Below are 15,770 nucleotides of genomic sequence, written 5' to 3'. Positions count from 1 at the left end.
TAAGTTTATTCGCGGTAAAAATGCAAACGGAAAACGCGTGACCCGGATAACGGTGTTCGAGAAATTTCAAGAATTTTTATATTCTCGTAGAAAAGTGGCGAACAAAAGGTGGGCAGATGCGAGCGTGCGTAGCAGAGCGGAAAACGGCACCGGAGAAAGACAAAGGACGAAAATCTCGCTCCCAAAACTTTGCGTTAATGAAACCGTTTCTTGGTCGATCCTGTGGCAAAACACACCTTTTCCGGAGAAGAGCCGAGATGAAATTTCCAAAATAAACCCGTTTTTTAAGCAGTTCGCCTATAGTATTTGCTTAACAAAAGCTGACAATGATTTTTTGCGGCAATAAAGAACGCTTAAATGCCCTAGAGAACTTAACTACAAATTAGGTTATTTTTTTACTTGGTATTCGAGGTTAATCTCCAAGGGTTTAAGATCTAATTTATCATTTCGGTTTAAACTGGAAATCAACTAAAAATCTAATAAAGTTATTTTTTCAAATACTAGTTTTAAATTATAATTTATTAAATTTAGAATTCTTAAGAAATGGGGTATTTACAGTAGATTTAATTACACTGAATTAGAGGTTAATTTATCATTTCGGTTCAAAATGGAACTAGTCTAAGAAGGTCCTTTTTAAAATGTGAGTTTAGGAATACATTAAATAATCTCGAATATTAAAGTTTTGATCCATGGTACTGCGTAAATTGGTTGAACAGTTATAATAAAAAGACTGCTACTTCATGGATTTATAATTGTTTATTTTGATTAAAATATTGGGAGCTTTCGGACCGTAGTCCTTCGTCAGCCACTAGTTACAAGCTTTAATTAGCTTGTAACTAGTGGCTGACGAAGGACTACGGTCCGAAAGCTCCCAATATTTTAATCAAAATAAACAATTATAAATCCATGAAGTAGCAGTCTTTTTATTATAACTTTTCAACCAATATACATTAAATAAATTTATTAAAAATTAAAATATATTGAAACGCTAATTAAAAATTAAACAATTTCGAAAACCAATTCGAATATTTACTATATAGTGAATATCCATCAAAATATTTAAATCATTCATATTTTCATTTAACTTAGCATTCAAACAATTTGGCTGAAAACCAGTCACTTTATATGAACGCTAGCTGCCGCCATTAGCAAACGCTTTGGGATCGATATGGCACTTGACTGAAGTCAATGTTATTTTAGATCTTCTCGATTATTAAATTTTCCGCTGCGGGCCTGGATTTAAACGCCTAATGAACTTAACGCTCAACGAAGTATGGCAAAATATCCCCTCGGGTCTACTCTGTATATTTAATACTCTATACCGCTTTTAGGCAAAATTTACATAAAGCGCCACCTATTATTACAATGAAGATTGGCGTAATATAGCAGTTTAGGAGAAATGCCAAATTGTAATATACAATTTAAGCTAAATTTATTCCGCTTGATAATAAAATCTCGTAACTTCAATATAACTAGTATCTCGTTAAGAGTCTAATTAAAATTGGCAGAAGCAACGTTCGCTGAAAGTATCTCTAATTTGACATTTTCACCGCTTTTCAAATTGATTGGAAACTGTTCCATTTAGAGGTTCTATTGATTGCGTTTTAATTACGTCGAACTTGCTTAAAATTGATTAGATTAGATTGAACATTATAGAGTCTATAATGCGGAATGTTTAAAATCAATCAAAAATGTTATTGCGATAGAACGACACCGAGATTTTTCGAAGCGTATATTCGTTGACGTAATGGACTAACGTTTGCCAATTTCTCGACTAAGAAAGATGCGAATATTTGAAATAATAACTACAATACGTTCTGTAGGGAATGGAAATTTGAATTTCGTGAAATTATCAAAACAGTAGAAAAGTTCAATATTTGGTACTTGGACTAAACCTAATTTTAGGCAGATTAGATTTGTAAAAATTAATTTGATTATTGTCCAATTAAGTAGCCGCTTAGAAGCAGTACCTTAATTCCCTTTTTTGTAAATTACTAAAAAGTGCTTTATAGGGCAAGATAAACTGATTATCAAACCAAAAAATACGTATTTTTTTACTACGGCATGGATCTTATCACATAAGCCGTGAATTTTGTACCGTGGTACCCTTACGAAAATGGGTGATAATATTTTGGAAAATTGATTAAAATTTTATCTAAAAAAGTGGTATTTGATTGAAATATAATTTATCGAAATGTTTTTTATCCGAATTTGATCAAATCTTATTTGATAAAATGTAATTTGATCAGAATATGATAAAATGTAATGTAATAATATACAATTTGATCAAAATAGTTTATTTGATTGAATATGATAAAATTATACTGCATCAGACTTAAATAAAATTGTAATTGATAAAATTCTATTTGATCAGAATTTGATTAATTTAAATTTGACTGAAGACCATTAGAAATATATCTCTTATGGAAATGGTTGATGAGAAGGAGTATTATTTGATTAAAATTTAATTTTATCAAATCTTGCAGTTCAGATTCAATTAAATTTGACGAAAAACATTTGATCAAATTTTTTTTAACAATTAATATTTTATCAATTTTTTTATAAAACCATTAGGATTTGATATAATTTCATCAACCATTTTCGTAAGGGTACGAAGTATAGAAAAAATTATCGAACCACGCGTTGCAATACCTGTAGTAAATACGAAGTAATAGAAATTGTATCTATAGAAACTCGGCCATATATTATCGGAAAACATCAATTTTTAGTATTTCAATAAACCGGTTGAAAAAAATACGAAAAATAAAGTTATGAACCGCCGATTTGGTGAAGCCGATGAGAATTGACTTTGGGAAGTTCAACTCCTCAAATCGCACTCGACTCCAACTTTTAGATTTTCGAGCTGCGAAGTAAAAAATATACACGCGAGCAAGATAAGCTAAAGTGGCACGTTACCGCGTAAGAATAAACTTTTGGTCACGCCTCTAAGTGGGTCGCCTAAAATGGATGGAAGACTTATCCAAACCACTCCTCCTCTCCCCTTTTCCTTTAATGTTCAAATTCCCAGAAACACGGTTAAGCTCTGACTTTGGGTCAAAAGAAACTTTAAGATTACGGGTTCTTTGGAGGATGGACAAAAAGAACGTGTTTTTCAAAAATGAAAGAAACGCAAAAAATAAACACTCTTAACTTCAGTCAAGTGTATCTACAAAGTTTGACCATCTCTTTATCATATAGAAATATCATTGCGCCAAAATTTTACGCTTCAGACCTATGACGTTTATTAAAGAACGCCATTTACTGTTCGAAACATTTATGTTATCGTTAGAATTAGTCCAAAATTATATTTTATGGTAAAGTTAATTCCTATTTTCCAAAGATCCATTTGAGCTACGAATAATAATTTTGACCCGCAGTTTTTACTTTCAACGATTTGTAGAGAAACATGTGGATTAGGAAGAGAACATTTCGAAAATAGCTTTATTATAGACCCATATCTTAATATAATATTAAACTCAAAGGCTCAAAATTGCTCGACCTCTGACCGAGGATTAGGACTAATAATTTTATTTCCCGTTAAATTAGTATTTTTCATTTTATAGTCGAAACAGTTTGAAATAATAAAATTTTCATAATGTTGTTAGTTTGGGGAGAGCTTTAACACAAAATAAAAATTTCTAGGGAAAATAATACTCAGATTTATATTGATTTTGGTAAATCAAGAGCCATACCCAAAATCAAAAAAATAAATCTGATTATTTTGAGGTTGAACATTTAAATCCTTTAATATTAATAGAAAACGATGAACAGGCTAAACTACAAATCTATTTTCAAATACATCTTTTTTTTTAAAACTATTATATAAATATCATACCCTTACTACAAAATTTTATCGACCCAAAGCTCATAGTAGAACTATGAAAAAAATTTACCTTGTAATTGATCTTAGAGCTGGATGTTTTTTCATTACATTTGTTTCCGTCTGGTGGACCCTTTGTGCCCGCGCTTTAAAAACGATTAGCCACAATTTAGTGTTTTTCCTGTTCTACCAATAATATTCACTTCTTTAATCTTTCATTCAAACCTAGCTGTAAATACAACAATTTTATCCCTTTCACAATAAAATATTTTCGCATTTCGATTGCAAACTTGTAGATGTATCTTGTATTTTCAATTGTTTATCTACACTTTACAAATAACTCATATACCAAATAAAATCATGAATAATTTGTTTTAGTTTGACACACGGGTCTAAGCTCACCTGATTTTTAAATTTGTAATACATTTATTATTAAAACGTCGATGTGTTTCCTCCGTTAACATTGTCATGGCTATTTTTACTATGGATCCTATTAAGAGTTTTAATGTTTATGAATTATTTATTTAATTATAATTTAATTTATCTAAAAAAAATCAACAAATACCGAAACTTATTATTATTATTCATATCATATTTAAAGTTGTATAGTCCCTAAAAAACAGATACAACGCGACATAAAAAGCTAATATTACCAGAAGATTTTGTTCAGGAAAAAAAAACAATGATTTATCGAAATATTTTCATATTGGGAGAAGTAACCAGTCTCGAATCGATACAGCGCGTTGCTGTAAAGGTAGGAAAACCATTTCGAGAGAGGGTTTTTTTTCCCACATTTCAATGAGGGCCAAAGATTTACCTTTGATATTTTCTCTATACGCTCATATTCATTTTCCGCTCTGTTTGTTCAATTTTTGAGCTTTTTATGGGTCATTGCCTTCAATCCACTCTCATAACTCGATGTGAATGTTATTCTCGTTGGTCATTACGGATCGCGACGAGAGAAAAATTATTAGACCATGTACATATATTTAACTATAAATCCAATAGATTTGTGACTGGATGAGATTTCGCCTCATACCTTATAGCCAACTCTTTCACCACTGTTTACTTTTTTTTTATTGAAATATATCCGTTTTGATCAGTCATTGATATTCTAGCGACGTGTTTACCCGAAAGAGACTCGCTGGTCAAGGTCTGTCCCGCGGTGTTTTCGATAAACAAATATTTGACGGAGATAAAGCCATTGGAAAAAATATTAGAAGTTTCCGATTAAAGTTACATTGAATAAATTGAACGGTTTTTACGTCAACCGTATTATCCGGTTCATTGATCGGAAATTTCGAAGAATTCATTTGAATATCGTCTGTGCGCTGGAAATTTCAATAATTTAGCAGTTTTAGTCGGAGAAATGGACGAGACAAATTTGATTTTACACTGAATTTCATATTGCGCTTCTTCCGGTGCCTATACCTGCTTGCATTATTTAGATACATTTCGTAATAAAACTGACCTACTTTTAGGTTGCAAAACGATATTACTACGATAAAATTTCTAATTAAATATACACTAATCGAAACATTGTCTCTCAAAATGCTTGTTAAATCCTCAAAATCAATTTTCACAGTTTATAGGATTTTATCAGGTCGATACTAGTAATGTGTTCACCAAATTCAATTAATTAAATGTTCATTTTTAAATTTAAGTAGGATAAAACGTATTTAAGATATATTTATGCAGATTCTATAAACTTGTGCTGTAATTTTGAATGAAAAATAATGTAACGTTTAGAGATAAAGTGCTGTACACTATAGTCTATATTAATGACTTGTGCAATATTAATATAAATGGAATGTTAATTTCTTTCGCGGACGATACGACTATATTATTTGATAGCTTAACTTGGTCCGAGGTGTTCCAAAAAGCGCAATGTGGACTCTCGCAAATTTATAGATCTCTGAATACGCACCTTTTAACGTTAAATATAAAGAAAACTAACTACATATGTTTTTCGAGTAGAACTCCTAGTGACATGGGTTATAACTTGGTAATACATCAATACAACTGCACTTTATGTGACAGAAATTGTTTGAATGTTGAGCGTGTCTACAATGTGAAATATTAAGGAGTTACTATTGATGATAAGCTTAATTGGAAAAGTCATATTAATAATTTATTGAAGCGTTTGCGCTCTCGTTTGTATATTTTCCATGCCCTACGTGCTATATTATCAACTTATTGGCTTAGAATTGTGTACTTTGCCTTAGTACAATCGGTTTTATTGTATGGTTTAGTAGGCTGGGGCGGAGTGTTTAAAAGTACCCTTGAACCGTTAGAAAGAATGCAAAGAAAAATTCTGAGAATATGTTTAAAAGCTGACCGCCTAGAATCACGGGAAATATTATATAATCAATTTAAAGTTTAATCGTTGAGACAATTGTATGTTAAAGAAATAATGTTGTATACTTTTAGTATTAGAAACACAATAATACCTAGTAATGTATACCAAACTAGAAATATAATAGCTGGAAATTTACAAAGTGAAATAATGCTCAAAGAAGTGGGCCAAAGACATGCAACGTACCTGGGCCCAAAATTATATAATTTTCTGGATAACGATATTAAGAAATGTTCAACACTAGCTGTATTTAAAAAAAGGTCATGTCGTGGATAATTAATCTTGGTGTTATTGAGTTAAATAAAAAACTAGATAATTAAATGAACTCTTATTAACTAACCCTTTCTCCAAAAACTAAAATGTAATTAATAATAAACATTTTTTACTTTTGTAACTTATAAATTGTTATTCAAAACCCTGCCACGCACAAGCAATTCACTGCTTATGTGGCAATAGGGTGATGTACACCTCGATAATTATTATCTGTATAACTATATGTTTCATCAATAAATAAAAAAAAATAATAATAATAAATAACATGATGTACCTATTAACCAAATTAAATTTTCAAAGTGATTTAGTTTCAGAGTATTGAATTTAAAAAAAAAACGTATATAAATCGTTAATTTTTACATCAACAAAAGTTGTGATAAAAATTGGAGTTGGTCGACGAAGGCGTTAACAGTAGCGTTAAAAGGAAATTTATATAAAATGATCAAGTTTCCGTAAGTTTCTAAGACAACTAGTCTTTTGTAAGGAGTCCTGAATCTCAAACCGCTTTTCAAAATAACTTTTAAATTAACTTTGAAGATGCGAAGCGTACTCGAACAAATAACGAGTTTAATGTAACATTCAACGGCATTTCGATATCTCACGGCTAAAACGTGGTAAACGTAAAAGCAAAGATTTCCGTAAATTCCAATTGAGCTGTTCAATTCGTTTTAGTTAATAATAGAGCTATATTCGAAATAAATTTTCGAAATTTTAACAAATGAGTTATAAATCAATTTGTTGACATATTTTTCACCTAAACTTTGCACTGAAGAGTTATTTAATTCTTAATTAGATTGAAAATATAGAGTATTTAAATAATTGACTATGAAACATGGGTTATTTATGTTAGAAGAAACCACCTATGGACTGTGTGAGTTATTAGTAAGTTTTTTAATTTCTTCAAATTTGTTTAGGCTTTAGCTATATATTATCCCTTTTAATTATGGACTTATCTACTTTTTCGCATATTTTATCATCCTAACTTAACTTATCGTATATACTATTCTCCACCACACCCCCCCCCCCTTGTCGGCTCTCCGTTGATATGCAACGCGTTTTGAAATTTTTAATGATTAGGCTTAGTTTCTCTTTTCGATATAACAGTCGCCAGCCAGATTTCCCGCACGGTACTGATGAGTTCCAAATAGAACGAAACCGGTCTACCGTTGGAATTTCTGCCTATTTTATTTAGTTTTTATGTAGTTTTTACTCGAAGATCTATTTGATCCGAGATTCGCGTCTTTTTGTTTGCTCGAAGACCTAATGGTACGAGTTATTTGTAAGTTTTTTATGTCTTCAAATTTGTTTAGACTTTAGCTATATATTATCCCTTTTAATTATGGACTTATCTACTTTTTGCGTATTTTATAATGGGTTATTTATAATTAATTTATAAATTTTATAAAATGAGGATATATTTTTATCTGGAATTGAAATTGAATAAAAGTTTTGTGAAAATCTGAGATGCTATATTATCGCAGTCGGGTAGCGATTTCTCTCCTCCCCAGCTCGTATTTTCCTTCTCAGAATATCTGGGTTTTAGAAATATTTTCAGCCAATTCAGAGAGCCGCGGTTCCAGTTGCGTTTAATGAAGGATAAGTCTCCTCGACCAGCGCAACGCGTCTCTGCATATTCTTTGTTTTGAAACGCGAGAGCTTTATATTTACCCTTTAGTCTAGACGAAGGCGCTCCGGGCACCCCCGAAATTCGCCTTCAAAGGAACCCCGGCGCTACTTCTCGGATTACGTTATATTTGTGTCCGAAACTTTTATACTCGTCGCGGTTCCGGTCGTAATTTTGGAAGTTTTCGCTTCGTTCGGCGTTTGGCTCGACTCGGTCGCTGAATAGCCGCACCAACCATCATTAAAGATCAGCCGCCGGACCCTCGTTCCATTTATTCTGCCGTAACGCTATTAATTAAAAAGCTTTTACGGGAATTATAATTTTAAAATAAAAATATACACTTCCCGGAAATACCGCTAACGTAATTTCCCAGTGAAACAGCGAGCTTCGGCGGAATAATAAATCGCGGCGCGAAATAAAAGCCATTTACTCCGGCGAAAGAAACGTAGGAAACGGAATCATTAGAAACGTTATTTTTTTTAGTCTTTTTATAAATTGCGGGGTGCCCGAATAATTCACCGTTAGATGTAGTTGTTTCGTTTCCGTGCCGCGCTCGAACCCCCCATTTTATGTTATTAGTTTTTTTCTTCTCCCAGCCGTCTTAAAATGATTTATGCGCGTCCGGAGCTTAACACGCGGACTCAATCAAATATATATTTCAAAAATCAGCACCACCCCTTTCTTATACCGTTATTCTCTCGTTTCTAATTTCGAACCTCGGAAAGTAGAGATAAAAAATAAAGAGTACGCTCGCGGTAAAAATGCGCCTACTGTCCCCTGTAAAAGTGTTCCACACGCGATGCAACCGTGCCCAGGGTGAAGTTGACATTTTGCGTACTCTATTGGGATTAGTAACTCGAAATTTACGTTATTTGTAAACTAGTCGAAAATATAAACATTACTTTAATATTCTACCGTAAAGTTATGTAAATAATAAAAATATTTAACTTATTTTGAATGTTTGTAAATCAAGATATAACAAAATATTGAAGTCCAAATATATGCGGAAGCTAATTAAAAATTAAATATTAAAAGCAAATGGACTGCGGGGTAATTAACGAATTAATAAAGTACGTAAAACTGGGCATATATATATATATTATATATATAAGCACTAAGTTTGGAATATTTAATAAAGTGACTATAGTTTACTTAGGTTTCCTCCGTTATAAATAAATAATTGAATTTTATTTTGTTGGGAAACGTTGTCGGATTATAATTGATTACGTTGAAGTTTCCTCGACATATTCTGAGGCTGAAAAGCCGTACGGACAATTACTCAAAATCAGCTGGCACGCTCTCAAAGACTGAAATATAGGGCAGTATCAGAGAAGTCTGGCGCGCGTGATCTCGCAATCAGTGATTAGCCAAAATTTAATATAAATATCCTTTCAAAACAGCCGATTTAAACTGAAAGAGAGATTAAGGAAAGTCAACCCGCGAGCAAAAGGTTTCAATCACGACCGGTGTAACGCGATATTTTGTATAATACTTGGACAAGTAGTCTAGGACAAACAGACCGGCTCTTCGTCAAAGACGACGAATATATATTTATGCCATAGATCAATCAAGCAACGCGCGAACCTGCAATTCTCATTCCCTAGAAGAGTAATTAATCTGCCGCAAAATGCGAGGAATAAATTATCGCTTGGCGTAAAGGGATCAACAATGGCTCTAGGTCAACCGTAAGTTATCTAAAAATCTCATTGAGGGGTAAAGTCCGCGCGTACTTTAGCGTTCAAGTTACACGCGGTTACGGAGGCCGGAACTAAGAAGGTCGCGTCGACCTTAGAAGTGGCGGAAGATGTTTATAATAAATCCCATATCGCGCGTGCTGCGATCGTCTTCCGAGATAAGCTCGGCCGAAACGTCTGGGCAACAGTCTTCGAGCCGGCCTTTCCCGTCCATTCCGCCACGAGCAAATGTTAATTACCTCTCTCCGCTAATGTGTGCCTCGCATTAACAATTTTATGGAGGCTATAAGTTTTCTTTATCACGATCACGTGCAAATCACCGCATTTTCTGTCCATTCTTTCCTTCCGAGACCCATTGCGCTACGCTCACTCCGGGTGCCGCCATATTGTTTTCAGCTTTGGCGAAAGCTAGGGAATTTAGGGCTCGCTACGTTAGTTGGCGGTACTAAGGGGAATTACGACCGCGAAAGGCCAATTTGATCTCGATCTCATTTTCCGCGACTCCATTATACGAAACGAGAGAGAACGGACGGGCTATTTTTTTAATACGAATCGATCGGCGCCGTGGATGAAACCACCAATAATGGTCGACGGCGTCTCGAGACTTTAATAAGAGTTTATATCGCATTTACATACGTTCGCGTTTAGGGGAGATTTTTTTACGAGTTTTTACCCTCCTTTCTTTGTGCTTTCTGTTGCTCGGTGGGGAGCCTGAACTTAATTGAAACCGATTACGAAGTTTAACGTATATTAACGGAATAATTTCTCAGTGTTTAGGTTTTATATAAATTTTCATTGCTAAATTATGATCTAAATTATAAATTAAAAACTAAAGGGTTCATTTAAAGTGTGATTGAATGTAGAGTTAACGACAATTACTCTTCATTTAAAGCTTGATTGAATGTACAGTTCATAGCAATTACTGTAATGTATATTGGTTCATATAAGGCACGTACGTTCTGACTATTCAATGAAAGTAAGAACAATTATGATATTTTCTGCATTAATTGGCCTCGGCTTTTGGTTAGGAAATTTTCCGTTCATTTCTTTCATATCCGAAAATTATCCGAATAAAAACTTATTTGTTGCATATTAAATCGTAAAATAGTCGTGAATAATATCCATAAATAAACAGTTAATCGAATGTCTTATGATTAATTGAAATTTTGGCGGTTAATTTATCCGTTTCCCCTAGCTCTATGTATACACGTAGTTCTTATATTTTTGGTAAAAAATAATAAATGACCGTCCTTACTTACTTACGAGGAGACTACCCGAGGTAATAAACACCGATTTTGTTGAAACTAGGTGGGTATGTAGACCTTATGGTAACATGAAATTTCACCAAGGGAAAAGTTGCAATGGGCATTAGTTTTGCCATGGCAACCGAAAATGTTTTTGAAAACACAGTATGTATATTATAACATGGGAATCTGAGCACATCTAAGGGTCCCCCCTGTAAATAATAATAATAATAATTCTAATTAAAATTATTAATTTTGATCAAATTGAAACAACTAAATTCCATTTGATTAATTTTGATAAAATTCATTTATTATCTTCGTTTTGGCGATTAGTTGGCAAATACAACTTTTTTTCTTTATATGTCTCTTTCCTCCATTTTTACCGATTAATTTTTACATATTTTGATCAAATTGACCAAAAATCATCAAAATATCATAAAAATAATTTCATTTGTCAATTTTGATCAATTTTTTTTTGGTTTTGAAAATTTTCATAGAAGTGTTCAGATTCCCATGTTATTGTCAATTTATTTGGGAAAATATACATACTGTGTTGTCAAAAACATTTTCGGTTGCCATGGCAAAACTAATGCCCATTGCAACTTTTCCCTTGGTGAAATTTCATGTTATCATAAGGTCTACATACCCACCTAGTTTCAACAAAATCGGTGATAATCACCTCGTTAGGCCTAGTAAATAACTTCCACGGTTTAATTAATAATTCGTTTATTGCATAAGAACTGTTTCGATCGTAATCTTGTTCCATAATTACTATCGTAATTAAAATAGCAACCTTTTGAAAAAAATAATTAGACTACACGCAATTCATTCATATTTCTTATTTAATTTCTTATATTATTGTAAATCATATTAAAGTAAAATGAAATATTTATTTTCGTTTCCAGTGTCGACAGAAAGCTCCGCATTGGAGAAGGTTCGATCATTTCATCGGACGAGGCACCTAAGAGCCGTCGAGAGTACAGGAACGCTGAAGTACCCATACTTCGACAACACGACGGCCAAAAATATAACCACATCCTCCGGAAAAACTACCTACTTGCCGTGCAGGGTCCGTTATCTCGGAGACAGAGCGGTAAGAGAGTGCATGCATCCAGTCGATGAACCCGAAGGCGCGCGTCAAAAGCGGGATGTCCTAGCTCCCCCGTTAGTGTAGTCAACAAAACAGACAGAAAATAATAGCGGGGTCTCGCTCCCTCGTCACTTCTTTGAAGAAACGTCCACGCTCTCTATTTAACTTCTACCCTACAGAAACGTCAGCCGCTTATGTATGCTCTTTCCAAACGGAAAGATAGTCCGAATCTCGCCGTCTTCTTCTCCTCTTCCTTAGCGGCGTGTTACAAATCTAGGTTATATAAGTTCGCCGAAGGATGGGGAAAGGAGACTAGACGAATGAAAAATGCCTGTCATTTAGAAATGTCGCGAAACGCAATCTGCTTATCTCGTAGTCGGTTTGTCGCTCCCGAAGTTTCCCTCTCTCCCTTTTCTAACCGTGAAAAACGGAACTTTTTCGCTTCTTTTTGGTCCTTTTTAAAGTCACACCCGTAAAAACAGGGGTGCGGATGATACCTACCCGAGGCGCATTTCGTCCGTCTCTCTCTCGGGGGGACTGGAAGCCGCTGCTTTGTACGGCTTTGCCGAAAACGGTTCGCTATTAATCATGGCGCGGAATAAGGTCAAACCGTATTAAGGGAACCGTTATAGTGAACCTTTGCGGCCAGCGATAAATTGCCAGCGCCGCCAACCAGCCGAAAGAGGGCCGTGACCCCCCCAGGGCGATCGCCCCCGCGGAAGCCCGGAGAAATACCGCGCGCGGGGGTGGCACGTGCGCTATACAAATGAGAAGTTGCCGAGTCTTCTTCGAAAGGTACGCCGGGCCAAATATATATTTCCCACGCTTACCACCCAAACGCCACTCACACGTTTAACATTATCTCCGTTCCTCTCTCGCCTTTCGAGAAATTCCACCCGCCATAATCGAGTTGAACGTGCTAATCTGGACTTTGAAATACAGTCGACGAAGACGGCTACCTCTCTCTCTCTCTCTCTCTCTCTCTCTCTCTCTCTCTCTCTCTCTCTCTCTCTCTCTCTCTCTCTCTCTCTCTCTCTCTCTCTCTCTCTCTCTCTCTCTCTCTCTCTCTCTCTCTCTCTCTCTCTCTCTCTCTCTCTCTCTCTCTCTCTCTCTCTCTCTCTCTCTCTCTCTCTCTCTCTCTCTCTCTCTCTCTCTCTCTCTCTCTCTCTCTCTCTCTCTCTCTCTCTCTCTCTCTCTCTCTCTCTCTCTCTCTCTCTCTCTCTCTCTCTCTCTCTCTCTCTCTCTCTCTCTCTCTCTCTCTCTCTCTCTCTCTCTCTCTCTCTCTCTCTCTCTCTCTCTCTCTCTCTCTCTCTCTCTCTCTCTCTCTCTCTCTCTCTCTCTCTCTCTCTCTCTCTCTCTCTCTCTCTCTCTCTCTCTCTCTCTCTCTCTCTCTCTCTCTCTCTCTCTCTCTCTCTCTCTCTCTCTCTCTCTCTCTCTCTCTCTCTCTCTCTCTCTCTCTCTCTCTCTCTCTCTCTCTCTCTCTCTCTCTCTCTCTCTCTCTCTCTCTCTCTCTCTCTCTCTCTCTCTCTCTCTCTCTCTCTCTCTCTCTCTCTCTCTCTCTCTCTCTCTCTCTCTCTCTCTCTCTCTCTCTCTCTCTCTCTCTCTCTCTCTCTCTCTCTCTCTCTCTCTCTCTCTCTCTCTCTCTCTCTCTCTCTCTCTCTCTCTCTCTCTCTCTCTCTCTCTCTCTCTCTCTCTCTCTCTCTCTCTCTCTCTCTCTCTCTCTCTCTCTCTCTCTCTCTCTCTCTCTCTCTCTCTCTCTCTCTCTCTCTCTCTCTCTCTCTCTCTCTCTCTCTCTCTCTCTCTCTCTCTCTCTCTCTCTCTCTCTCTCTCTCTCTCTCTCTCTCTCTCTCTCTCTCTCTCTCTCTCTCTCTCTCTCTCTCTCTCTCTCTCTCTCTCTCTCTCTCTCTCTCTCTCTCTCTCTCTCTCTCTCTCTCTCTCTCTCTCTCTCTCTCTCTCTCTCTCTCTCTCTCTCTCTCTCTCTCTCTCTCTCTCTCTCTCTCTCTCTCTCTCTCTCTCTCTCTCTCTCTCTCTCTCTCTCTCTCTCTCTCTCTCTCTCTCTCTCTCTCTCTCTCTCTCTCTCTCTCTCTCTCTCTCTCTCTCTCTCTCTCTCTCTCTCTCTCTCTCTCTCTCTCTCTCTCTCTCTCTCTCTCTCTCTCTCTCTCTCTCTCTCTCTCTCTCTCTCTCTCTCTCTCTCTCTCTCTCTCTCTCTCTCTCTCTCTCTCTCTCTCTCTCTCTCTCTCTCTCTCTCTCTCTCTCTCTCTCTCTCTCTCTCTCTCTCTCTCTCTCTCTCTCTCTCTCTCTCTCTCTCTCTCTCTCTTTATATATATATATAACTTCACCCCCTATTTTGAATAAATCCGATTTATGGGCTCGCTAGTAATTCTTGACGCTGAGAGTTTTGGAAAGCAACTGCCTTACTCGAACATACTTGCACCAGCCCCACCGCCGCCCATTCCTCCCTCCCTACTTCTAGGCGGACAAATTTGAGCGGAAGATTTATCGGTGAAAATGTCCAAGACTAAGCTGGCCGGATAATCTCTTCATTTATCCAAAGTTGGCGAGATATCCGATCGTTAAAAGCCGGGTTTGTACACTCAAACGATCGACCGTGATTTCGGCTATACGAAGTTAGCTTGGCTCTTAACGAATATTTTTTTGTAATTTCGAAACCTTTTATTTTGAAATATATTTGTTTGAGTAGTAATGTGATTAGTTGTTTTCGATCTGCGAGTAATTTTCTTTAAAATGTTCAAAATTATTTTAAGAATTGTTTAATCGTTTGAATTAACTAGTTAGACAAGAAATAAATACAACAATGTTTAAAAGTGCACAAGGAAATTAGATCCCTGATGACGGAGCGATGATGAAGCTGAAACAACTCGGGTTTTAATATTTAAATAAAACCATTTCTTGTGCACTTTTAAACATCGTTGTCTTTATCCCTGGTTTAGCAAGTAATTTGAATAAATAAATAAATAAAATTTAATATAAATAAATGATACCATTCATATTTGAAGAAACTAAGAAAACAACTAAATATTAAAATTTTTATTTAAACTTTCAAGTTAGAATTTTTATTTCATAAAAGATACACGAAATTGTTTAAAGTTCTAGGTTTTCTTCTGCCTGTCACCCTTTAAATTTACCTGCCTTCCAAACAAATACCCTGATGTTCCGCTGTTGGCCTACCACCAGGGTATTTGTTTGGAAGAAAAGTAAATTTAGTGGGTGACAGGCGGAAGAAAATCTAGATGTTTAAGGTTTTTTTTTTAAATATGTCATTTAAATAAATTGAATACAAATTTTACCATAATAAATCCCTAATTTAAAGAAAGTTAAATATAAAGTTAGGTATATTTCTTTAAAAAAATATGGAGAATATCAGCAAAATTTGTTTCTAATACGACCAGTTTCTCAACTACTCAAGTGCAATATTCACGTTTAATTTTGAGTTAAATACATAAATACAATATTTTGGAAAATCTACGAAGTAAAAGTTTGCCACGTACAAAAAGAAATAAAGAAACTCAATCTGTTCGAGTAAAAGGGATGGAAGAAAACTTTCAATCGAAGCGAATAATATTGGTGCCGTTCATCTTCCGAAGAAACAGAAAAGCCAAGTTTTGAACTTTTCACCTATAAAACGTGAGCCTTTCTTTGCAAAAGGGG

At 35.4% G+C, this 15,770-nt stretch overlaps 1 protein-coding gene across 2 annotated transcripts in view; it reads left to right on the top strand.

Moving 5' to 3' along the window:
• LOC149942920 (uncharacterized) overlaps positions 1–15,770 on the top strand; it is a 123,318-nt gene that overhangs the window by 97,040 nt on the left and 10,508 nt on the right. For both annotated transcript variants that reach the window (XM_090178706.1, XM_090178705.1), the window contains exon 2: positions 11,917–12,104. In XM_090178706.1, the coding sequence (XP_090034832.1) occupies positions 11,917–12,104 (188 nt within the window). The remainder of the gene's footprint in view (positions 1–11,916; positions 12,105–15,770) is intronic.

The sequence above is a fragment of the Leiobunum rupestre genome, chromosome 6, assembly GCF_980474605.1.
Source record: "Leiobunum rupestre chromosome 6, qqLeiRupe1.1.hap1, whole genome shotgun sequence".
NCBI lineage: Eukaryota > Metazoa > Arthropoda > Arachnida > Opiliones > Sclerosomatidae > Leiobunum > Leiobunum rupestre.
Note: the sequence above shows the minus strand (reverse complement) of the source record. Positions and strands in the feature narration are given on the sequence as shown.